The sequence below is a fragment of the Triturus cristatus genome, chromosome 6 (genome assembly GCF_964204655.1).
Source record: "Triturus cristatus chromosome 6, aTriCri1.1, whole genome shotgun sequence".
Taxonomy (NCBI): domain Eukaryota; kingdom Metazoa; phylum Chordata; class Amphibia; order Caudata; family Salamandridae; genus Triturus; species Triturus cristatus.
Genome location: NC_140589.1, coordinates 1,892,339,338 through 1,892,366,401, shown reverse-complemented (window position 1 = coordinate 1,892,366,401; position 27,064 = coordinate 1,892,339,338). Strand labels below are relative to the sequence as shown.

Genomic DNA, 27,064 nt, shown 5'->3' with positions numbered 1-27,064 from the left:
ACAGCTGACACTTGGAATCCCCCAGCCAGTTCAAGCGCACACATTCCTCTTGAAAATCCCAGCCTAGGGAATTTCACGACACCACACATCTTTCCTCGTAAATAAACAGCAAACTTAATGATAGAAACAAAATAACAAATCAGAAGGTACAAAGAAGATTTAGGTGACCTAGGTCAAAAGTTGCATCCAAATAGAATACCATGCAGACCAGCAGAGAAACTGAACCAGGGCATGTTCAACAACTACAGCCTTAAATACCTTAGCTTCCTGATCAGCTTTCTGGTAGGAGAGCATGAGGGCAGACCACTCATTTAAATCGCGGCACCCCATTAAAGGGGATTTTCTTTCCACCCACAGTACATTGACTAACATCAGCACCCTTGTTACAAGCATCCTTCTTCCGGGACGCTACATATGCCAAATTCAAGATTCTTCCTGCCAACAGCTTTATAGAATAGTTTGATGACACGCATGGGAGTCCATATCTACTTTGGTGGGATCTCTTATCTTTACCTGATCTCCACCCCCCACGGCAATCCCCTTTGCACACTTCCTCCTGTCATTCTCCTCCTTCCAAGGAGAAAGTGCACCATACACTTCAACCGCCCACCCCTCCCCATCATTTTCCCTGTCACACAACCCTTTCCTCCAACTTAACCAACCCCGAATAAACCTGCAATTAGGTCTTCAAATGCTGAAAAGCTAAAAATATATTCTGTCTAATGAGGAATGAGATGGTTTGTTGAACCCATCCACATCTTGTTGACCTTAGAGTAGTAGAGAGCACACTCCTTGTGTACAACACCCCAACTTTTCATAAATACCTCTATTTCTAGAGAACAAAATTAGGTTCCATTATCCAATAATACACTTTGGGAAACCCTTTCACTCTCAACAATTACCTCTAAGTACTTTATTACACTTTTCATTCTAATGTCTCCTACGCTTTGGACCACAGCCCAAGTCATGAACAGATTCCCAAGACAAACAGATAAGGCACAACCAGCTCTACTCTCCACAGCTACACAATGTCTAATGCCACCTCCGTTCAAGGTTATTCCAACATTCGCCTTACATACATGAGAAGTCCATATGTCCTCAAAACCTTATCGTTATTAGCACACTCTAGAGCTTTTTTATCTGCCCTTTCCACTACAAGGTCGAATTTGGTCTATCAAAAATCTGCCTGAATTTTCACCATTGTTTTGACCACCCCCAAATATCCCATTGGTGTTAGCTGAATGATGCTCTGAAGCAGCAAACAGAACCACCAGTCTTAAGTCATGGAACAAGCCATCTCTTTACCAGGACTCATCCTTGACCAAGCCATAGGACTTTGAGATGCACATCAACAGTTTCCTTTAGGAACTACCATCCTTGAACCACATGATCAAACCAGTCAAAATGGGATCATTCTTCAACTCATCCTCCTATACTGCCCCATCAGTTACCCCACACATACCAATCCATGAATCGCTTTCCAACTTCCCCTGAACCTTTGAGGTGTCCACATCCATCAAACATGAAATGCGGTTTGTCGCACAGCTGAGAACTCCGGTTAAGTATGAAATACTAAAAATAAATCAGAGTGCAATTACAGATTTCCTAATTCGTGCAAATATCCGTCTCAATTACAGAGTAATTTAACTCAGCCCTTCCCACTGCCTAATTCATATGAGATAAAAGCAGTAGTCCTCTTCTGAACCTGCACTTTTTGGAAAAGCAAAGTGTTCAAAGTTTTACAGCTTGCTTTGGTGGCCACCACACGCTCCTAACCTGGCACAAACGTTTTGAGACGTGGTGGGGCATTCTTCATCTTGCTTTTGATAATCATGAACTCCATGGTGCAATCCTCTGTCCAACCGAACCCCATGTTTATCTTCAGCAAACCCCTAATGAACTCCGTTTAGGAGACAAAGTCTCAATGAACCTCACATATTATTCTGTATGCCAAGAACAAAAAAAAGACTTCTACTTAGTTGTAGGATGGCTCCAGCTTCTATATTTAGGACACACATCCCAACAACTAATTTCATGCCCCAAGCAAGGTAGCTCTTCACGTCCAAAGAAGCACTTGTCAGCCCTGCGTGTCAAACCACATTTCTCAAAAATCCGTAACTTAGTTCTAACTTCCTGATTGTGCTCCTCCCAACTCCCACCATAAGCCAGCACATCACCCTATTAAAATACAACTACTGAGAAGCCACCTAACATCAAGGACCTGACCCTCGGAAATTCGGAAGCTAGTGTCATTCAGACTCCTTGCCTGAGCCAATCATTTACCGGACCTGAACCTGCAAATCCACATTGTGGTTTAACCATACCCCAAGTTCCTTCTGGCGGTGCCAGTTTAGGATCATGTCTCCTTTATGTGACGCTTACACCTTCCCTGTAATGATCCTGTCTCCAAATTCAGATGATGACTCAGAAATCCCTACCATTCTTACGGGCCGACCCCTTATTTACCTGCCTCGATATCCCTGGTCCTTAACACCTCCTGCAAACAGCTCCTCAAAAGTAATCTTTGACATAATTACCAAATTGGAACAGGAGTTGAATATAATTTGGATCCTCTTTTCCCCAGTTGTCATCTACTGCTCAGAATTCCCTTCACTCATAGCACCCACTTGAAGGATAACATCTTTTTATGCCTTTTTCACTTCTAAGGCTTTCTTGGCCGCCAGACCTGCACTCCTGCAACACTTTGACCTATTCTGTTTTTATTGAATGGCGCCATTAATGCCAGACACTCTTTTATTGGTAGCCATATTCCCCATCAGATTACACAAGAAGCACTGGTGCTTTAGTCTCCCTTGCTTATCTTCTCTTTTAACACCCTTCTCAGTTCTAACCACCAAGACCACACAACAAGAGGTCCCTTTGCCCCTCTCTCACTTCTCTTCATTTATGCATTTCGCCATAAGGACCACGGGTTCAGCCACAATGACAAACATACTCACTGATGGCTCATCTTTGAGCAACTCTTCACACACATTTTGAGAACTTTAATTAATCAGGAACAAGTCTCCTTATCTTTCAAAGTAATCCACTCATTGTTAACACATTTCACAGAGCAGTCACGTACTCTTCACAGACTCATTGTCCTTTTTCTTCTGTCTGCCAAAGTGGTAGATTTCAAGAACTGTGTACACCCACTTCAGAAATTATATATCTCAATTCAATTCAATTCAAAATACTTTATTCGGTATATAAAAATACCATAAAAGTGCAAATAAAATAGATCATAATAAAATCAGGCCACATTAGTCCATCCATAAGTAAAAACCCCTTAACATATAAAATTCATATTTAGGGCCAATACAGGACTAGCCTCACCAATCACAAAAATTCAGAAGGGATGCATCACATAATAGGAGAAATGCAAAACAATTCAACAGCTTAAAATAAGTGCATGTTCAATCCCTCCTGGATTAAGCGAACCATTCCCCTCATCAGATTCATTTTAAGGCCTTTAACGGAATCGCGCTAGGTACCACATTTATTCACCTAGTACCTCTTGTATTTCTAAGTCTGATAGCTGCCCTCAAATAGTTTACAGTGCAGAACAGAGTTAATGCATCTGGGGACAATTTTAAAAACAACAGGGCCACCTTAGCGTGTTTAAATCTAGCATTTTTTAAAATACTTTTTAAAAACATGCTCCTAGGATATGAATAAAAAGGGCATAATAAAACAAAGTGAAGGGTATCCTGCGGAGACCGGTGGTCGCAGCCGCACGGACCCTTCAACTTATAGATAGGGTATATCCTGCCGGATCAGCTAATATGTTGTAGAAGATTAAACCTAAAACGTGTCTTTAAAAATCTGTCATGGGCATTATATAAATGAGATAAATAAGGCTCAATACCTGGACATGATTTAGTCAGGAGGTGTGCTTTGACTGTTGTCTTGACCAGCTCCCTATCTTCCCTAAGTGATGTAACATATTTCTGGTACCGATCTTTCACCAAAGCCTTATCCTGGACTAGCATTTTTGTGGGGTTATTAAAAAGGTCTGCACATCCTATGCCTACTAGAGACTCCTTTACGTACTTAAGCCAGAGGATGTGCAGTCCCCAGTCACCCACTTCAGAAATTATATATCTAATTTTGTCCCAGATAACGCATCCTCATTGAGCCCTCTCGCAATCTTTTTATCTCTGGGAGATTGTCAAGAATTTCCTTCTGCCCCTAAGTTGTGCATTAGCAACACCACTTTCTTGTCAGCCCCCATGTTGGTACCACATACTTTGGTGTAGTTCTCAAAAACCTTCTGCCACTTAGTGATGGATGATCTCCAGGATTTCTCAAAAACAAAGGGTGTGGCTTGATGTTCTCCATTTCACAAGCCAGTATTACACTCTAGGTTGTAAACTGTGCTCAGCAAGATGGTGTGCATACAGGCAAATACATCTCCAGATGTGCCCGTCACCGACACATGTGTATCAATGGATGTGTGCTCAGCTAGCTGCACAGGAAAGTGCAATTGTGTGCAGACCAATTTAGAAGTGCCTCAGTTACAAACAGGCAGGCTCCACTTACTTGAACACAGTTCCAGGACCGCAGTCCATTTCCTCACCAGCACTGGCCACTCACAAGTCTGTTTAAAATCTTACAATACACACATGATATGTGGCTATGCAAAGAGTGCCTGTACATTCAACGCTTGTACAACCGTCACCGGGAATTCCAATGTAAAACTCAAGCAATGCAGTAAGGTTAAGGGCTCCCTTGGTATGGTCACACTGCCACCTGGGGTGCCAACACTGGAACAGGAGAAGCCCCGATCAGTGAATAATTGTTCGAGAACAGTACTGAAGCACTCAAAGAAGTCCACAGTAATATACATCTGTTCAGTGAAGTGGTGAGACGAAGTTGTGATTGACTTCTCTGGTTAATTTCTAGCACAATGTTGTACATTCTTATGTCAATTCTTGATAACTAAATGCAGAGAGGCAGCCGACACATTTTTTCAAAGAGACTTTCTCAAGAATGATTGCTTCGATATTGTTTCTGTTTCAAATCTTCTCCATCGATGCTCCATCGATAGGTTTGCGTCATCTACATGAGTAGATGCATGTGAACACCCATACTCAACTAATGTAATGCCTACCCAATAGAGTGTAGCACAATGCATCGCAAGGCGCCACATGGCTTTACTTACAAAGTGGCACAACCACGACGCAAAATGTTAGTATTTCCTGGCCCTAAGGAGCAGCCTGACATTGAAGATGGTAAGGAAGGAATGAGTCCTTACGTGTTGTGCAGTGGTAGATGACGATCCCTCTGATGACGCGTACCACACTCTGGGTTCAGGCTTACCTCCTGGGATACAGCCTCACAATATTCTAGGATTGTCGAGACATGGCAGAGACTCACAGGCTGACCTGTGGAGTTTCAGAAAGCGTTGAGGAGGACATGTAGTAGTAGTTATTCCCCCTCCCCCCTCCCTCCAGATTGAATTGTAACAAGTTACCAACCTCAGAGGACTGCATGGTTGAGCTGACATTCTAGAAACAATTGACCTCTGTTTAGCTCATAATATTGGAATAGCGCATGCATGATGCACATCGGATTGCTTCTGTTTTGAGTGTATTATTTCTGCATTTTTCAATTCTCTTTTGCAGTTATCTTCAAGTAAGAGGTGGTGGGGAGTGTGTGGGGAGAACTAATAGTTGACTGCTCCTAAATGGACTAATGTTTGAAATGATGACCATTATTTGCATGCAAATGAATAAAGGTGTTTTATTGTGAGCTGTGGAGTTATTTTTGTATTTCTTTTGTGTAAAAGGTAACATGAGGTTTTAAGCCACTTAAAATATCAATGTACTGCATTGCAGCAAAACCGGGGATTTGTCCTGAACACACTTCCTTGTGCCCTCTGAATGCGGAGATCCCACCTCCACAGTGCACCGGCGACATCGACTGCCCCGGCAAGCTGAAGTGCTGCGTTGTGCGCTGTAGCCAGGAGTGCGTAGTGCCTCATACTCAAGGTACTTTTTTAATTCAAGGCGTGTCTCAGGATTACTCTCTGCACAAGTGCTGTGCAACCAGTTAGAGGAACTGCTGCTGATTTAGGTACTCCATAAGTCCCCTTCCCATTGGCCATTCTGTACTGCTTCGACACCCCATAAGTACAGCACCAAGATATGCGCTGGTGATATACAGCACAGTTGGAGTCGCTCTGATGGAAGGGGACAGCGAAGGACGCTGCTTTTACTTGGCTTGCTACCTTGATGATGGCTTCCAAGTCTTGCTGCTGACTAGACCTTCCTTGTTGCATTAACGCTCTTTGCATTATGTAACATGTACCACAAAGGTCTGAAGTGGACCCATAATCACCATGTTGTGCTTTATGCCCACTACTCTTGCACCACATGCTCAGTATTATCAACTAAAAGCAGCTTTCGACTCTCATGTTTATCCATCATACCCTGGTGACGCCACAGTGTGGGGTACAAATTGGTTTTCATTCATTCATGCACCCTGTTAATAAATCGCAAAGGTCTACAGGTGCATATATTCATCCATCTTTACTGATGTTGACTTCAAATGTACATACGGCTTGTCACACTTTTGGAATGCTGCTGTTCACTAATGATTATTATGTCTGCCACATGTTATATTGTTGCGCTGCGACTGACCACAAAGGTACAAAACACACACGCTCACACACACACACACACACTGGAACCGGTCCTCATCAGCTGCGGCCTGTGCAGGTAAGGGTGGTGGGGCCGGGTTGTGGGGGTTCGACAGACGACCACGAGGGAAAATTAAATAAATTATTATTTATTGGTCCTTATAACACACCTGTCTTCACAAAGATAGTGTTTCTCTGGTTCTGTCAAGGTCAACCCATGCTATGAGGACCGAGCTGGTCCCCACAAAGTGGATTGACCATGCCCGCGCAAACACGTATGTACACCCACCCACACACACATGTGCACACACATACACATTACCATCCTTGTGGGGACTATGTGTGAATACCTGCCTGTGGGGACTAACATTTACCAATATTTTTAAAATACACTAATAACAGAAAAATGTTAAGAAAAAATTCATGATACAGGATCCTGCTTCAAATTAGCAAATATATTGTTATTTAATCCTGCGCACAGCACCATACTTGTGGGGACTTGAACACGTGCTACCATCTGTGTGGGGACCTAGTCCGTAACACTATTTGTGAATGAATACAGTCGAAGGCACATGGCTAAATGTTTATTTTATCAACAATATACACAAACAACATTATAATCTATTCATATATGAATTGCTGCATATATACTAGGGGTATACATTATGGACAGATTATGTTAATGTGCCAGAAAATATCATATCATGCTTAAAGAAAGACCCTCACAGCTGTATTTAACCTATTTTTCAGTGCTTAAAATCGAAGGAGATAAGCGAACTAACACATAAAGAAATGAACATATGGAACTAAGAAATATGGTCAAATGGAACCCAGAGCTTGATTAGCTGCTTACATTTTTGCCAAAATAGATGTTCAAGTCCCTACAGAGATAGTGGGTGAAGATCATTGTGTTTAAGTCTCCATAGAAATAGTGTGTACATTCAAAGCTTAAATCCCATTATAGAGTGTGAAGCTAATGATATTCAAGTCCACACAGAGGTTGTGTGTAATTATAGGAATGCTCAACACACACACATTTTGCACAGTGATGGTCGCCCCTGTGTACTTATGCACCGTTTAATGAATATTCACAAAAACATATATATTTTTTAACAATTCTTTTTATTAAACAATGACCCGTGAGTGGTACATTACAGTGGAGCTATGCAGTTAACACTTCGCACAGTGCATGAATGGAAGGATATACAGATAGTACATATGAGAAGGACATCACGGCAAAATAGGGTCATCATGGTCAACATTTCGAGGTGGTGTGCAGATCTCTCCTCTAAAAGTGTTCCATGGGTTCCAAATAAGTGACCACTTCCTGGGGCACCCTCTTGCCACATACACTGTCTTTTCTTTAAACATCCACCAATCAAGGTTTTTCTCCCAAGCTTCCAATGTGGGTGGGGGAGCTGCCCCCCACAGTTGAGAGATATTTCGTTTTGCCAACATGTACCCCAGATTGGCCCACTGGGTCTGTGAAGTGTTTAAGGCCGTGGGCTCCCAGATATTCGGGAGGCACCGTCTCACCTCGGTGTGAAGGGAGACATGTAATACTTTGTTAATTGTGTCATTCACCTGGCGCCAAAAAAGGTTGATATGTGAGCATTCCCAGATGATGTGCATAAACGTTCCAGTAAGGCCACATCGCCGTCTGCATTCCCCTGCATCCGACCTCCCCATGTGCACTAATCTAGGTCCTGTTATGTAGGTTCTGTGGAGGACCTTAAGCTGAACCAGTCGCAAGCGTGCCGGGATGGCCACCACTTTGGGGGAGGAAACTGCTGTCTGCCAATCTTCATCGTCCAGCTCTACCCCATCCTGTACCCACTTATCTCGCAATAGCATGAGGGGATCTGCCATGTGGTTAATTAACTTTTTATATATTAATGATATTGTTTTATCTGGAAGGTACCCATCTAAGACTCTGTCCTCCAGGGGGGAGGCCTCCGGGGGATCAGCTCCTCTAGGCAATGAAGACTGAAGTGAATGTGAGACCTGTGTATAGCAAAATAGTTCAGTATCTGCCAAATCATCTTCACTCTGAAGCACGCTGAAGGACTTAATTTCCCCCCTTCCCCAAACATCTTTAATTGCTGAGATCCCAATAAGGTCCCACTTATCGAACCCCTGTGTCCTCCACAGGTCGCCCAACTTCTCTGAATCCCAAAGGCGGGTGGCTAATGTTAGTCTGTTTTTCCAACCAAGAAAATTAGTAGCATCGTGGCAGATTTGAACCAAATGCTTCGTGGGGCCTGTTAGCTGAAACCGCTGAGGGCGGGAGTACAGCGCCCTACCATATGTGCCGCCCGAAAGGAGCCCGTAATAAGTCCCTCTGTAGGCTCTCAACCTCCCTGAAATAACATGCTGGAACTATATCTAGGGTATTTTGTAGGGCATACAAGAACCGTGGTAATGCCATCATTTTGAACAGAGTAGCTCTGCCCAAAAGAGAAATGGGGAGAGACTTCCAGCTAGCAATGTCACTTTTAAGTCTACGAAGAGGGGGAAGGAGATTCTGGGCATAGCGGACCAAGGGGTCCAGATCCCCAAATATTTAAATCCATCCAAGTTGATTTGTATCGGGCAGTTCCGGGGAGGGACGGGAGGGTCTCCACTAAGAACAAACAATAAGGATTTACCCCAATTGATGGAAAGTCCCGAGAATCTACCAAAAACTGTGAGAATGTCCAGCACCACTGCAAGCGACTTCCTAGGGGAGGCCAAATAGAGCAAGACATCGTCTGCATACAAGGATATGCGGTCCTCCCAGCCGGGTGGCCACCGCAAACCCCTTATCATTGGGTCCCAACGTATCCAGGCAGCAAGGGGTTCCAAGGCCAGGGAAAAGAGAAGGGGGGATAGTGGGCAACCCTGACGAGTTCCCTGACCAAGCACAAAGGAGGGTGAAACCTTATTGTTTACCACCACTTGAGCCAGTGGTTCAGAATATAAAAGACGTACCCACTGAAAATACTCCGGGCCAAGTCCCAGTTTCGCCAGAACCGCCCCCAATTACGGCCACTCGATGGTATCGAAGGCCATAGTTGCGTCCAACGACACGATCACGGCCGGCTCCCGAAGGGTATGGGCTCTGGCTATCACCCCATGTACTCTACGCAAGTTCAAAGCTGTATTTCAATGCAGCATAAAACCGGATTGGTCCGGGTGCACTAAGCCACCAATCATCTTCACCAAACGGTTAGCTAAAAGTTTGGCCAGAATCTTAGGTTCAGCGTTTAAAAGAGAGATGGGCTTATACGGGGCACAGTCGGTTTTGGCCTTCCCTTCCTTGTGGATGGTGACAATAGTTGCTATTCTTTGTTCCCGGGGCATCATTCCCACTTCTCTAGATTCTTCAAACATAGACTTTAAATAGGGGGCTAGCGTATCCGGTTTCAGCTTGTATAGCTCAATGGGAAGCCCATTTGGGCCCAACGCTTTCCCAGAATTCAAGGAGCGGATCGCTTGTGCGATCTCATCGGTTGTAAGAGGGCTATCCATATAATTCCGATCATCAAGGGAGAGACAAGGAAGCTTGATATCTCTCTTTAGGTTCTGAGAGTCCTCTACAGTGCAGGATAACACCGCTGTATATACTGAGTGGAAATGTTCCGCAAACCGGTCCGCTATGTCCTGTGGCTTTGTGATTGAGACACCTCCCTCCACCCTGAGCTCCGGGACCAATCAACTCGCCCTTTCCTGTCTGTCTAGCCATGCTATGAGCTTCCCTGCTTTGTCTCCCAAATCATAAAGTCTGCCTTGCTGCTCACTACTCGGGGCCTTGGCTCTTTCTGAGGTCAATGCTTTATAGTCGTGCTGTAGTAAGGACTCCCTTAATACGTACATACATTGTTAAGTTAGCATAACCGCGTTAGAAGTTAGAAAGCCATCTTGCTGCTTTTGCACACTACACTGCATTTACATGTTATTGCTTAAACGAACTGCTGACTCGAGTTTTGCCTCACATGAGAGCAATCTGTTGTTACCATCCCGGGCTCTGCGAAGCGACCTTGGTCTGCACACGACGTGACAAACAGTCTGAGTTGTTAGACAATGCATGTTTTCCACTCTAGGTTGATCGACCCACTATTTAGCCATAACACACGAGCAGCTGCACATACCTGAAAGTTGGTGCTTTTAATATCACGGACATCATGTTTATTATTCAGACCGAAGACGAGCCTTCCTGCGAGAAGTCTCCTGATGCTCCTGTGATGTGATTTCACTAAGCTGATCTTTGAGGTATGGGGTCCCCTATTCAAGCCTAAGAGACCTTCTGTTAGACTAATAATAATATTAGCTTCTTAGTAAAGGGAAAGTGGTAGTATCCACTGTCATTATAACATGATCACCCCTTTTATACTCTATGGAATTGTAACTATGTTAATGGTTTTGATTTTAATCATTTGTCTGCTTGTATTAGCCAAAGTACTGCATATTAGGACACGTGGTCTATAAAAATAAACTCTTTTTATTTTCACCGTGTCTCTGTTGATTCTTGTTGTGGACTGATGTGAGAATAATATACGAACAGGTATTTCCGATTCCCACCATTCCTGAGTATGTACTGAGTCGCGTGTTCTGGGTTGTCTTTTCATTGGGACCGCCGAGCTAAATCTCGGATAACGAATGGGACACTTATGCTAGCCGGATACTGGGTTCTGAGGTGAGTTTCTGGTACACCACAACTTACTGAGGTCCTGGGGTTCTACGCATAGTTCTGTGTATAAGCAGAATCCCTGCAACATGGCGCACCTAACGTTTGGTCTATGAGTTGAAACGCCTTAGTAGTGCTCACGTTTGTCCACAACACCCTCATTCTTGTTTCCGGATAACAAGTCTGACGGATTTAAACCTACCTAGGTCTATTGATATAGGTTCTTTCAAGCTTGATAATTAAAAAGGTTAGTGAACCCTTGTGCTACTGATAGTTTCACGTGTGTTGTCCTGATGTCGGTGGATATTGCGGCGCATAGCCGAGCGGCTCTAAAACGTCATTTGACGCAGTATGGGGTACCGGACACTGGTATGAACGTCATCTTTGTGGTAGGAGCCGATGCGGCTCATCCATATGAGTTGTTCTACTCTTGGGTGACGATTCCAGCGGTGGGGGATGATGACACCTTTCATTCTTACACTGCCGCTGCAGTGCCGGCGAACTATACGCCGTATAGGACACAGGAAATACCAATATCTGCTTGGCAGCATCTTATTTGGTTTAATGGCGCCCTTCCCCATGTGGTTATACCGCCGAGAATGGGCCCTTTGTCAATTGCAGGGGCCACTTGGCCGGTACTAGCCGGATTTACGCCTCATCCCCGTTACCTCACGGTGACGGTGGCTGAGTTGCGTGTACTACACACTGCCCTCATTACGGTATATAGGGCGTTGGTGCAGTATGTGTCGCGCAATATGCAGGCGGGGGCGCCTGCTGTTGCGGGACAGCCTACTGATCATCACGCGGTGGTCATTAGTCCTGTTATGGTCAATTCTGTTATGGGCAAGCGCCCCCTTACTAGGGATGATTTCCCCTTTTGGCTTGCTGAGAAATTTGACCAAATAGAAGCGGTTTACCCGAATACTTCACCTGTGGAGAAACACAGAATCCTCACCATTAGTTTGCCTAAGGACTTGGTCCCACACATTGACGATTGTACAAATTGGGGCAAGGTCTTTGCAGCGACGTACGCGCAGTGCTCTGGCACTCCGTCTATGTTGCAGCTGCCCTCCGTAATCAAAAGAGTTCAAGAGAACCATGGTGCGGAGTCTGCGATAGAGTTAGGGATGCGGCTCCTCGGGCAATTTGACCTGGTGGCTACCATGATAATTGGTAACCTGAAGGGTGATGCTTTGCATTTCCAGGTTCGTAATGAACTGAAACGAATTCCTGAGGAGGACAAACCGCAGGAGTTTGCGAAAATAATCGCAGAAGCATATCGGGATTTGGGTCGTAGCTCTTTAGGAGTTAAGCCTGTCATAAAGAATCCCGATCTAAAGCAGCAGGGTAAGGCAGAAACGTCTGGTAAGGACGACCGGCCCTTTTTTCCTAAACAAAAATGGCAGGTTAAACAACAGGGGAAGCAGCAGCAGCAGAAACAGGGCTCTCGGCCTGCCTCTCCCGTACAGTCTAGTAGTGAACGCACTTATGATCTGCGCGATCGTGCTGCTATAAAGTCTCCTGATCGATTTCAGGTTTCTGAACAGCGCTCTCCTCGTTCTTCACAGGAAACATCGGCTACACAGTCCGGTGGCGGAGGTGGTGGCAAAGGTCGGGGTGCTCCACAACAGCGTGACCAGCCCCGACAGACTGAGGGTAAAGGCAAGCAGGACGAATTTGCACGACAAAGACCCCCGTTTCAGAAGAAGAAAGTGGCGGCTCTGACGGCAAGGTATGCCTCAGATAGTGCGGACACAGCTTCGGAACCGGACATGGGCGCTGACGCTCCTGGACAGCGCAGCGGAAATTACCATAGTCCGTCAAGCTCTGCGTCCATTTCTGGCGGTGACAGCAACTGATATATCGGTTACTGTGGAAACAGCTGACACCAGAGTGGCTCCCCCTGATAGACTTTATGAAATAGTCTTATTAATTGAGGGTGACATACAACGTACAATAAAAGGGATTTTTTGGGATAATCTGACCACCACCTATGATATCCTCCTAGCGGAGGCAGATTGGCCCCCAGCTTTCATTTTAGAGGCTCCTAGAGGGGAGGAAGTAATCCTCCCGTCCTTTGCGCACACAGTGCCTAAGGACCAAGCTGAAGTGTATGCTGAGGAGTGGGCGCTTGCGCTTGCGCCGGCGGTGTATCGCACTCAGGTGGGATGGGACAGATTGTCCCCCTGCCATGAGATTCCATTGCGGTCTATGCCCCAGCCTCAACCCCAATATCCTATGCGTCGTGAAGCGAGACCTCACGTCGCGGCAATCCTTGAACAATTGGAATATCAGGGTGTTATTGAAACTTGTGTGTCCCCTATGAATAACGCTTTATTCACTGTAACGAAGCCTGACGGCTCGTACCGTTTAGTTTTGGATTACCGGCACCTAAACTCCCACTGCCGGACCTGCGCGGTACAAAATACACATAGTTCGGCTTTGGTCGACAGTCTCGTGCGTAAAAGATTTAAAACGACACTTGACATTTCCAATGGCTTTTTTAGCCATAACCTGTCCACACTGAGTAGCCAGTGGACAGCGTTTACTTCGGGCGGAAAACAAAAACAGTTTACCAGATTAGCCATGGGGTACAAAAATAGCCCTGGCGTCTTTTCTACTCGCGTGGTTTCTCTTTTAGAAAGAATAGACCCCGAAGCATACTCATATGTTGACGATATCTATCTTACGGATGATGAGCTGATGCCACATCTGTCTCGCGTTGACAATATTATCGTGAGTTTTGCAGACTATGGCTACAAATTCAATTTTGCGAAGTCACACATCGCAGAATATACGGTGTTGTTTTTGGGCTACGAGCTCAACAATGAAGGTAAGGGGTTAGCCCCCCACTTTCTGGAAAAGTGTGCACGCTTGAGTGCTCCTACGACACTGAAGAAATTACAATCTCTGCTGGGTTTTCTGAATTTCGGCCGTACGTATATTCCTGATTATGCCCAGCGTATCAAGCCGCTTTACGCCTTGGTACAGCCTTCATTTTCGAAGTCTAGCTGGCAGCTAGAACACTCTGCTATTCTACAGTCTTTACAGGCTGACCTTCTTGCTTCACAATACTTGCTGACACGTGATAACCGCACTAACCTGGTGATAAGAATAGTACCAGGCGCCGTGGGGTTCACGTATTTGACGTTTAATGAGGGCGACACAGTCCCCATTGCGTACAAATCCCACTTGTACACCTCTGCTGAATTACGTTTTTCCACGGTCGAAAAAGTTCTGACTGCTGTGCAGATGGCGATCCTCAAGGAACGCGCACTGTCGCATGGGAAACAGATTCTGGTTGTAACACCATATCCTGCTTTAGAGGCAGTGACAAAAGCAAGTGTACCAAATTCTAAAGCTTTGCATCCCCGGTGGATACAATGGGCTACAACACTGACGTCGCCAGACGTCACTTACATCTTTGATGCCTCATTACAGACTCAAGAGTACTTGCAGTATGAATTCGTTCATCCGGCACCTCTGTCTTTGCGCCCGCTCGAAGAATACCATTGTGTCATATACACTGACGGGTCTGCGCAACCCGCAATTGGATCGAAGCACGCTTATTCAGCGGCTTGCGCAATTGTCGTAGGTACATTCGTAAATGGTGAATTCCAATCTGATGCAGTGCATACGCAGTCATTGGGTGATTGTACCGCGCAATTGGCGGAGCTCCGGGCTCTAGTGCTTGCACTGGAGTTTGCTGATCCCCGAGTCACTACTCTTATAGTGAGTGATTCCTTCTACTGTGTCCAGTCCTACAATGACAATTTACACTTCTGGTCTCAGAATGATTACCGCGACACTAAAGGTAGCACAATTAAGCATAAAACGCTTTGGGTTCGAGTGGCAGACTTTAAAGAACGTCTCCCACTCGTAAGTGTTATACACACTCTTGGTCACCAGCGGCTTGGTGTCCATGCTGTCGGCAACAGCTTAGCTGACGAGGCAGCGAAAACAGCAGTGGCTACATACTTAGTGGCAGCAGTTACAAGATCCAAAAGTAAGATTGATGATGACATCTTGGCAGCTATAGCTGCTACAGAGAAGGGAGGAGATTACCCGAAGGGTTTTCCCTCTCGGTATATTTACCATTTAAGTCCTGATAACGTCCCGTTAGTGAGGATTAACGACGTTGGTGATAGAATAATTCCCAACGCGGACTGCAGACCAGCACTGATCTTGGCTGCACATGAGGGGTTGGCGTCTGCCCACGCCGGTGTGTCAGCTACAATATCTCTGCTACAACAACGTTACTGGTGGTTTGGTTTATATAAACAAGCGCGCGCTTATGTTCTTGATTGTGACATTTGCCAACAGATTAAACCTTCTACTGTTGCGCGCCCACCACAGACACAGCTGTACATCTCTAATAAGCCATTTGGTTGTGTTTATTTAGATCACTGCGGTCCTTTTTCTTCTGATACTGCGTACAAGTACATCTTGGTTGCAGTGGATTCGTGCACACGTTTTCTATGGGTGTGGCCACAAAGGAGTGCTGACTCGCGGACTGTCATCAGGGATTTGCGTGTCTTTGTGGGAACTTTTGCGTGTGGTACCTTCCATTCTGATCAGGGCCCTGCGTTCGCCTCTAAGGCTTACAAGGAGGCTATGAAAAATTTGGGGGTCCTTGTCAAATTTTCGTCTCCCTACCGACCTGAGGGTAATAGTGTGGTGGAGCGAATGAACCGTGACTTAAAGCAATCATTGACAGCACGTGTTTTAGGCACAGGCCGGAACTGGCTAGCCCATTTGTATAACGTTCAACGTGCACTAAATAATCTCCCTAGAAGGTCTCTGGGTGGGCGGACCCCGTACATGATGCTCTTCGGAATCAGAATGTTTGTTCCAGACCTTGATGGTCTAGACATTGCGGCGTCGACCGCACCCTTTGACGTAGATGATCACTGTGCTGTTTTGCAGACTCTACAAGAAGCCAGAGACTCTCTTTCGAAAGAACATTTGCCCTCCACGTCTGAAGCTGAGGTTCAGATTCCGGTAGTCGGCTGGCTACCCCGAGTTGGTGATCTGGTCCGTGAGAAGGTGGAGAACAAGAAGGAGTTCGGCCCCTCTTATCGTGCACCAGTTCCAGTGCTTGGAGTGCAGGGTACAAGAACAGTCATTTTACCTCCACTTCCTGGTCGCAAAGAAAACAGGTACATCTCTATTGACAATGTCAAACTTCAGCGAGTGGCCGATACTTCTTAGTATGACTCCGGCAGTTTCGTGCCAGACAATGCAAAGAAATTCAATGATGGTTCCTGCTACTACCACCTTGTCTGATGTTGCAATCGAGATGCATTCAGTTACCGATCCCTTGCTGATGCCACCGGCTGGTGGTTTGTCCGATGAGACTGAGTATGCTTATCCTACACGTGGACCTTCGCCTGTTTCACAATCTACAGCACTTGGCCAGTCCCGTTTTTCCTTTGACACTAACTCTTTGCCCTCACCTCCCCCATCAAACATTGCTGTTTTTGTGAGCTGGTTTAAGAAGCATTTTTTGATAGCTCCTTGGACATACATCTGGTTGATGCTTTTTGGTATTTTTTTGTTTATGTCCATTGGATTTGTTGTAGTGTTCTTCCGTTTGGTGGATGGACATTATCTCAAAGAGAGATCGACAATTAGACTTATCAATGGAACTTTGGCCCCCCACTCCTCATCCCACATCATGAAAAGGGACCAGACTTTTGTGAATATTACTGCCTGGCCCGTCATGGATGGAATCGCATGGGATGCTGTTAAATTTCAAATTCATGGGCCTACAGAGGTCATTAATGTGCCTAATGTATTTCGTGTTTCTATGGGTGATGTAGTTAAACAGAACATACGTTCTGATGATTGGGATGTACACGCCATTGAAGCACTGTTTTCAGATTTGAAATATTATGCCGCCTTTGATGCAGAGGATTTGTATGAAAATGCGGCTAATTATGCGGAACAGTATTGTTTTCAACATTATGGCAATCACTTCTTGCATAAATCAAATTCGTTTAGAAATTTTGTAAATTTTACCCAGTGGGAACATTGTCCCACCCCCTCGTTTGGCAGTTCACACACATTAGTTGATAAGTTTACTTATTTTACTGATTTCAGTGTTTCGGCCCCGGCTTCCTTTTATTTTAAAGTTAAGCCTGAGTCTGCCTCCAAGGTTAGACTGACACACACCAAATTGCTATATTCTAAGTCCTTTATGGATGAGTTGTCAATCAAAGGTTATGATCTATGGAAGGCTACTATTGATCTTAAGTCGGTTTGGGGTTCCAAACCGTGGCAGGTTCAGGGAACTGAAGCTTTACACCGTGCCTGTTTAGTACCAAATCATATGTTGTTTTTAAATGCCACCATCTTCCAAACCACCTGTTTCGGATTGGCCACTTCTAAAAAACTAAATTCGCCTTCTGTGCCGGATCTGGGTGCTTACCCAAATTGGGATAATCACACAGATCTGTCCATTCCTGCTTTGCAGTTATTGGTTTCCAATTCGTCCTTCAACATTTCGAAATTTAATAGTGAGGGATGGTTAATTTGGCAAAGCAGTTCTGATACCTGTCAACGTCGTTTTCTAGGACTGAAACCGGGGTATACTCAAGATCGAGTGGACCCCCGGTTTGAGTCGTCACATACAGTAACTACATACTCTGTAGGGAAATTATGTCAGTCCTGGCTGCGACATTCCACCTTGGCATCTGTCAAAGTTCATTTATCAAAGTTACATGACAAAATAGATTTGAATGATTTTGTTAAAGGTCCTGTGGGTGGCAGATCCAAGAGATGGGCGTATGCTATTTACAACGAAGTATGGAAACTGTCGCAAATTGAGGCAGCTTCAAGATTGAGAGCTATTGATCAGGCTAATATGGAAAAAGTATTAGCAGTTATTGATAACAGCATTAACACTCTTTCTTCTCGCATTTATACATTAGATAATATTGTATCTTCAATTGTTGATATTGTGCAGGATGATATGTCTGTTTTGTATCATGGTCAAAACCAGTTGCGTTCTGTTATGCAGTTTGCATGGACATTACAAACATTGAAGGCAGGGAAGGTCCCTTGGGACTATCTGAATACAACATCGTTATTACTTCCCTTTAACCTTACTGACAAACAGCAGTTCATGTCCATGAAAGATGCTACATATTCCCTGCTCCATATTGAGAAATTGGAGCCGTTACCTTTTTCTGTTGCGGAGGTCGATTCCGCTGTGTGGCTCTTACACGGATTGATAAGTCTACCGTTTGCACTTTTTAAGTTTACCTCTTGTATGAAACACTATGCTCTGGGTAGATATGAACAGCTGGGTACCGCTTTCATACATGAAGTCTGGTCCCTCCCCTTTACGTATAGATGTACAAGCGACGGTACTGAGGTTTATCTGAAGGGTGAAGAATGTACAACGTCACCTGATCATTCTGTTGTATGTCGGCACATTCAATTACACGGTGCTTGTAATGTACACGCTCCGAATTTGGCCTGCGTCCTCAAAGGTATCCCGGTACCAGTGATTACGCCATCTTTCACGCTGCTTGCAAACGGTAGTTATTTGATTTTAAACAATGAAGCTTGCTGCGGGATGTTAGTAGGGATACGTATATAGTAACTGTAACACAGAGGGTTGTCTGCTGCAATAACGTCCTGTTTCCACCCCCACATGGGAGGCTGGATGCTTCTATCTGGCCTTCAATTCCAACCTTGAAAGCAGAGTTCGACAAAATGAGCAGAATAAGAGCGCTATTGTCCCAAAAGGAGGTGCCATTGACTTCCTCCCGGGAAACATTTGTCCTTCACGTAGCAAATACGCGCACCGAGGTACAGGCGCTTTTGAATACTGACCTCCCCCTGCATTTTGGTGCTTTGATCCAAACAATTTTCAATGCCTCGTCTACGACTGGCCTGGCTCATTTTTTTAAACTTGTGGGCTCGGGCCTCGTGACCTCTTTCCAAACTATTTTTGGTGTGATTCCGGCATTTTTTCATTCTATTTTCTCCAGCGTCTTTGGAGGTGTCCCGTTAATTCTGGCTCTAGTGGCAGGTGTGCTACTTTTACTTTTCATCTTGCGGAATGGCTGCTCTTTCTGTGCCACACGTCAGCCTGTCCCGCCTGCAGCTTCTTCGTGACAGGATGCTTGATTACTATGGTGTCCTGCCGTTGGCGACTTTGAGCCTGGCATATGGATTATCCTTCCGGTATTCCTACTTCACCTGTGTGCAACCTGTCTTCCACTGCCTAGATTGTCCCTTTGAATGGCCTATGGATTTGTGTTTAACCAACATGGTGTCTCCGGACCCGGATTTTGATCGGCTGATGAGGCCCTTAGTGTCTCACGAGTCTGCCTGGTCTGGAGTTCGGATTATGGCCTGCGGTGCGGCACATGGTATCCTGGGTAATTGGGACATCGTGAGAGCGGCATATGACTTCTTGAATATGAGTTACTTGGAAGTACATGCTGGTTGCCCTCTGATGGTGCTAGAGGCTCCGCTGATAGAAGAACACGTATGTTCCTTTTCTTTACTTAACTGGATGGCTGAAACCTTCAGTGGCCGTGCCAATGATTTTCTGCTGGAAGCAGTGGCCACATATGCTGCATATACTTTTATGGATTAAGTGAACTTTCGTCCACAGTGTTTTCCTCACGTGTCTTGAACTGGCCCTGTACGTCTGCACTTCTGCCCGGTGAGGCGTTTTTTCATTTTTTTCACCTCCCCGATTCCAGTTTGAATTTTTTTGTTTTTCCTATTTTTTTAGAAGGTTTTTTCCTGTTCGAACTTTGCCTGAACTGACCGGTTCCTTTTTCAATTGGATACGCCTTGTTCTGCTCTGTCGCGCTTGAACTCTGCGTTCTCTCTCTTTTCTTGCATACTAAGTAGTGCTTCGATCAAGGGGGCATGTAGTAAGGACTCCCTTAATACGTACATACATTGTTAAGTTAGCATAACCGCGTTAGAAGTTAGAAAGCCATCTTGCTGCTTTTGCACACTACACTGCATTTACATGTTATTGCTTAAACGAACTGCTGACTCGAGTTTTGCCTCACATGAGAGCAATCTGTTGTTACCATCCCGGGCTCTGCGAAGCGACCTTGGTCTGCACACGATGTGACAAACAGTCTGAGTTGTTAGACAATGCATGTTTTCCACTCTAGGTTGATCGACCCACTATTTAGCCATAACACACGAGCAGCTGCACATACCTGAAAGTTGGTGCTTTTAATATCACGGACATCATGTTTATTATTCAGACCGAAGACGAGCCTTCCTGCGAGAAGTCTCCTGATGCTCCTGTGATGTGATTTCACTAAGCTGATCTTTGAGGTATGGGGTCCCCTATTCAAGCCTAAGAGACCTTCTGTTAGACTAATAATAATATTAGCTTCTTAGTAAAGGGAAAGTGGTAGTATCCACTGTCATTATAACATGATCACCCCTTTTATATTCTATGGAATTGTAACTATGTTAATGGTTTTGATTTTAATCATTTGTCTGCTTGTATTAGCCAAAGTACTGCATATTAGGACACGTGGTCTATAAAAATAAACTCTTTTTATTTTCACCGTGTCTCTGTTGATTCTTGTTGTGGACTGATGTGAGAATAATATACGAACAGGTATTTCCGATTCCCACCATTCCTGAGTATGTACTGAGTCGCGTGTTCTGGGTTGTCTTTTCATTGGGACCGCCGAGCTAAATCTCGGATAACGAATGGGACACTTATGCTAGCCGGATACTGGGTTCTGGATTCTGAGGTGAGTTTCTGGTACACCACAACTTACTGAGGTCCTGGGGTTCTACGCATAGTTCTGTGTATAAGCAGAATCCCTGCAACAGTGCTGTTTCAGACTCAGCAGATGGAGCTTCTCCGGCGTGACATCCGACTCCAAGTCCCTTTCCAGTCTATGTCTGCTTCAATCTCGAGGATCGCTTTTTGTTTGTCTTTCTTGGAGCCAGATATCAATGACAGGGCTTGTCCCCGAATTACAGTTTTAAATGCTTCCCATAGGGACCGCGAAGAGGACACTGACCCCTCATTTACTGAAAAATAGTTATCAATAGCTTTAATTAGCTCTTTACGGATCTTGGTGTTACGAAGATACCAAGGGTTGATTGGGGCCAATCTACCGACTCCACCCATACTTATGTGCAAGTGGACCCAAACAGGCGAGTGGTCCGAGATACCTCTAGCCAAGTGCTTAATTTCGTTGATATATGTGGCTTGTGCCGCTGGCACAAGGCAATTGTCTAAGCGGGAGAGACTGTTGTGCGCCCCAGAGTGAAAGGTGTGCTGAACCTGATCTGTATGATATACTCTCCAGCCATCAACCAGTCCCATCGCCTCAAGGAAGTCCGGCAGCCAACGGGCAGATGGTCGCACCTCTCGGGGGGGATATCTATCCAGTGTACCCGAGATCACTGCATTAAAGTCCCCCCCCCCCCCCACAAGACCAGGAGCCCATCTGGAAGTGTGGGCAAGCCTGCGCCAAGATCGGCAAATGTTGTACCCTGTAGTCCTGGTGGAACATAGACAGACATAAAGGTGATGAGCCGTCCCTCCCACATCCCGGATATACCGACACATCATCTACCCATGTGGAGTTAATTGTCAATGGGAAGGTGTTCTTCATCATAATACCTACGCCCCTAGAGGCTGATGTGAAACCAGAGTGCGCAATGAGTTTATACCCTCCCCTGTGCATCGCCCTACATAAATTTCCGACCAGATGTGTTTACTGGAGCAGGATTATGTACGGAGAGTGCCTCTTAATGTATTGGAGAACCACGCTTCGTTTGATTTTATCACCTAAGCCGTTTACATTCCAACTCAAAATTTTTATGGTTTTATCCCCCATCATGCCTGCAATGCGAACCGTAAGTCAAGAAGCCCCTGGCTTGTAATCTTTCTGCAACTCCTCTGCATGTGTACCCATCCATTGCACCAATAAAATAACTGTAACAAATAACAAATAAACCAACTACCCCTGTCCAACAACCCCCCACCCTGCTGCCCTGCACTTTGGGCTCAGGACTGCCAGTCGCCCTAACGAGAAGTTCAAAGGAAGAAAAAAGGGGGAATAGTGTGCTCCGTTTTCCTTCCCCTACTTATGTGAAGTGTAACACCCCTGATGGAAAGGAAACTTAAAACATATATCATATCCCCAGCTCCCGCAATGAAGCTTAAGTACCCGGCTCACCCCAGCCCACCCTACATCAAAGTCCCCGTTACTCAGTTCTATGTCGCTATCTCCAGAGTTCCAATGTAAGCTGGTTCGATGCCCGCCTATTCACCGGCGTCTCGATCTGCCCGATTCTTTGCTTCGCGATGTTCAACCCACTCGGCCACTGCTTCAGGCTGTTCGAAGAACCACGCTCTTCCCTCTGCTTCAACCCGAAGACGAGCCGGAAACAGCATTGAGTATTTTAGACTCCTTTCTCTCAGGTCACTTTTCACAGAAAGGAAGGACCTCCTCTGCTTCTGTACTCTCTGCGTGAAGTCCGGAAAGATCGAAATATCGGCATTTTCATAGCAAAGGGGCACCCCCGCCCTGGAGTTTTGGAGAATAATATCTCTGTCCCGATAGTTCAAGACCCGTGCTAGTATGGGCCGCGGGGAAGCGCCCGGCTTGGGGCTGCCGCCCGGGATCCTATGAGCACTGTCAATGACAAAAAATTTGCTGAGGCCTTTGGGCTGCAGGTGTTTAAGTATGAGGTCCTCAACTAACAGGTCCGGGGATTGCCCCTCCGATTTCTCCGGAACTCCTAGGATGCGGAGGTTGTTGCGGCGGAGCCGGCCTTCATAGTCATCCAGCTTGAGATCAGTGTACTTGCGAGAGTCCTGGAGGTCATGCACCTCCCTTTGTAGTTGCGCGACATCATCCACTAGGATGGAGGTCGTTATTTCCACCTGCTTGAATTTGTCGCTGAGTTTCTCTAGGCCAGCCCTAATAAGATTGATGTCGATCGCCATGGTGTCCATTTTGTGTTCCAGTGAGGTTTTGACCCCAGTGATAGGCTCCAGGACATCCTTGAGCGACGACTCTTGCCCCTCTTCCCCTGGTTTTTCCTGAACGATCTGTCCAGACAGCCTTTTCTGCTAGGCGTCTTAATTCGTACAAAACAAGAGAAATTCCACAGTTATAATTTGCGCCCCCACAATGCACTGTTTATGATCTCAAATATTACATCACTTATGACATGGTCAGTGACATCACTCATGAGATCATTGATGACATCTCAAATGATATCACTGACGAGAGCATCCAGTGACTGTAAGTGTTGTGTAGTTCCTATATATATTATACAGAATCTGTGCATTTGGATAACATAAACTGTGGGTTTGGTGGTTTCGAGCACCCCCACTGAGAATGTTGACCTGTTTGCATTAGCTAGCTCACAGTGTCACTAGAATCTCCTCTTATCAGGGAGAGAATAGTTTCTGGCAACCTTAGAACATGACAAACCTGATCCCTCAAAATCATTAAAACAATGTACTACCTTTCGCTCAGTCGCTCGTGCTCACTTATTTGGTCTCAGAGAGTTACGCGAAAGAAACAGTCTGGCATGTTACAATAAGAATTTATTGCACAGTTGTTCTTCTAGTGTAAAATAGATGTGCTACAACAACCGTTAGACATTAGCAGATATTTATGATTAGCAGAATAGTGAATATAAAAGGACAGTACAATTATACCATCTTGCAATGATCATGAATACATACATAAATATAAAATGCATGATAAAAAGAAAGCGCATACTCCTATGATACCTGTCTAGATGTACCTAAGTGTACCTAGCATGTGAGTAGGTGTGAAGCCAAGAATCCCTCTAGGATTTTGTCTTGCCCCATTACCTGAAGTGAGAGAGTGTGGGACCCCGTCCTGGTCTCAAGTTGGACAGCCCGCGAGGGATGTGTTAGACCACTGTCAGCTGGAGTGTCTGCATGCAGGAGCCTCAGCATCATCTCTGGTCAGTGTGTCGGCCTGGAAGTCTCGGTCTTCTCTAGCTAACACTAGTGAGATGTGCTGTATTTATACAGAAAGTATCTAGGGATCCTTTGTCCCTTGTTGCTTGTATTAGCCATTGTTGGGTTTGAGGATGACATATAGGATGAACCTTGTACGTAGATATTATGCAGGTGGTGTAGCCCCTGCCTGGTTTCCAAGAACTGTTATGAATATTCATTCATACTGTGTGAGTCTGTTGATGAAGTTATAGGATGCCATTGTTCAGGGAAAAACCCTCCTTCTGCGCCCAGGACTAGAACTAGGTAAAGATTCAATCCTAAAAGGCTTGTTGCAGTGTAGTGTAGGGGAGGTAATGTAGGTGAAGGTGTATGATATTACACAGGCCTATATTAAGGTACCTATATGGAACATAACTTAAGTGTTTTCAAAAACATTTATGAGTGTTAAATATATATACACCAAGGTGTATTGGTGTATGAGTGCCTGTATGGATGTTTCAGTGGGTGCGTGACTGACTGAACAAGTGGGTATTTAAGTGTCTAGGTGAATGTATGTGTGAGTGACTATGTTGTGTGAATTTCTGTATCAGTGTGTCAGTTGGCATCTAAGTGGCTGTATGGGTTGGTGAGTGGGTATGTGAGGGCTGTATGGGTGATTGATTGGTTGTCTGAGTACCTGTATGAGTGTCTGGGTGGGTGAGGGGATGTGTGGCTGCCTGCATGGATGAGTGAGTGGGTGAGTCAGTTGTTGTAGGGGTTAGTGAGTGCATCTGTGAGGGGCTGTATTGGTGACTGAGTGTATGACTCTGTCAGTGAGTGAATGGATGTGTCAGTGGTATATGGGTGAGTAACTGCATATGCGAAAAGCAGTAGAGGTGAGTGATGGGGTATATGAGTGAGTGTGTGCTTGTATCAGTGTATAGGTGAGTGAATATGTGTTAGTATCTGTATGAATACGCGAGTGGGTGTGTAACTGTATAGGTGTGTAAGATGCTGTGTGATTGACTATTGGTGAGTAAGTAAGTTGTGTGAGTAGCTCTATGGGTAACTAACATTGTGTGAGTGGCTATATGGGTGTATGAGAGGCTATATCAGTGAATGTATTAGTGAATGAGTTGGTGTATGGGTGACTGAGTAGATGTGTGTGTAGGGCTATGAATCAGTGAGTGGTTGTGTAAATTCTGCCATGGATGTGTCAATGGTTTTGAGAATGGTAGTGTGGAAGTTGGAGTGGGTATATGAAACATTATATTGGGGTGTGAGTGGCACAGTGCGTCAGAGATACTGTGAATGATTTCATCAGTGATGTCATCATTGTTGTCATTGACCATGTCATGAGTGATGTCATATGTGAGGTAAGAACTATGGAATTGTGTGGGTGCAAGTTATAGTTATCTCAGCTAAATAACACTACTGAATTTTTCTGGTTTTGTACGAATGAAACCGGAGCCTAACTATAACGTCTCTGTAACCTCTGGTTTTTCAGTAAATTTCTATGTTTTTTAAATTCTATTTCTTAGCTATAATGTCATTGTAATCTTTGTGTTTTTTTTGTGAACTTCAAAAGTTTTTTTAAATGCTAATTTCTAACTATAACGTCCCTGTAATGTTTGGTATTTTCAGTTGATTTCTACTGTTTTCTAACTAGTAGTTGTGTTTGCAGAGTGGTGAATAAAAGGGCCTGGGCCTGCGACCAGCTCTCAAAACTTCTGCTGTGCAGGACTTACAGGAGGTACCAGGATGGCTTCTTGAACCCCAAGGTTCCTCAAGAGTTAAGTTGATTTCATCCCACAACCAGTATTGTACCACAAGCCATGTTTGCAGAGTGGTAGAGAAAAGGGGGGTGGACTTTGAAGCCCTCTTAGCAATCCTGCTGTTTGGGACTTAATGGAGATAACTGGATTGGTAGTTGGCCCCCAGGGAAGAAGTCCCTTTGGCTATTGAGTGTCCTTGGGGGCCAACTAGCCCTCCTGTTACCTCTTTGAATGTAAAAGCAAAGTGCACCGCTCAGCAAAATTCTATTGCATACTCAAATCGGAGCACTGTTTGATAGCAAACTGCAATGTACTGGGGTGGGCACTCCGGGACATTGCTGAAGCAGGCCCTGGTGGGTGCCTGCGCTTTCTTTAAAAACAAATTTGCTGCAGATTTACGGATCCACCTTTCAGTCGGCAGCAAAATAAATGCTTTTTAACCCTGGCGGAGTCTCCAAGGGACCCCCCGCCATATCTGGGGTGGTCAGCGTATTCCTACCTTGCCCCCTTTTCTTTATTTCTAAAAATAATTCTGGGACTCAGCTTCAAGCCGAGCCCCAAGGTGGCTACCAACACTTCCTGGTTGAAGTGTTGGGAGCCAATCAAATTTTAGTAGGATTCACAAGTCCACTGCAAGGACTTGCGTCCCCAGATATCTATATTTTTTAAGTGAGATATCTGAAAAACTACTGAACGGATTTACACCAAATCATGAAAAGCACGCTTTCTGGACCAGCATCTAGCTTTCTGCCAAATTTTTTGCCCTTCTGTTCAGCTATTTGGGTTGGACTTAAAAAATGAAAAATCCCCATTGACTTAGCATCTGGAAAACACGTTTTGCCCCCCTTTTTTGTCTCTCCCCACTTTAAGGATCACCTTGAAACTATCAACACAGCAGTTGAAAAGGGGGACGTTTTGGGAAAATGTTGTTGAGATTCGTCTAGTGGCACCGAAGTTATTGGCAAATTAAAAAACGCTTTTCCTATGGAAACTAGGATCCAGATGTACAACGTAAAATTGCATGGGCTAACGAGTTT

The 27,064-nt window shown here is 45.0% G+C and overlaps 1 protein-coding gene across 1 annotated transcript in view; it reads left to right on the top strand.

Annotated features, from left to right (window-relative positions):
* The window catches only part of LOC146822325 (uncharacterized), a 670,174-nt gene that overhangs the window by 126,461 nt on the left and 516,649 nt on the right, over window positions 1–27,064 (top strand). Inside the window, exon 4 of the mRNA XM_085610040.1 lies at window positions 5,841–5,993. Coding sequence (XP_085466166.1) covers window positions 5,841–5,993 — 153 coding nt within the window. The remainder of the gene's footprint in view (window positions 1–5,840; window positions 5,994–27,064) is intronic.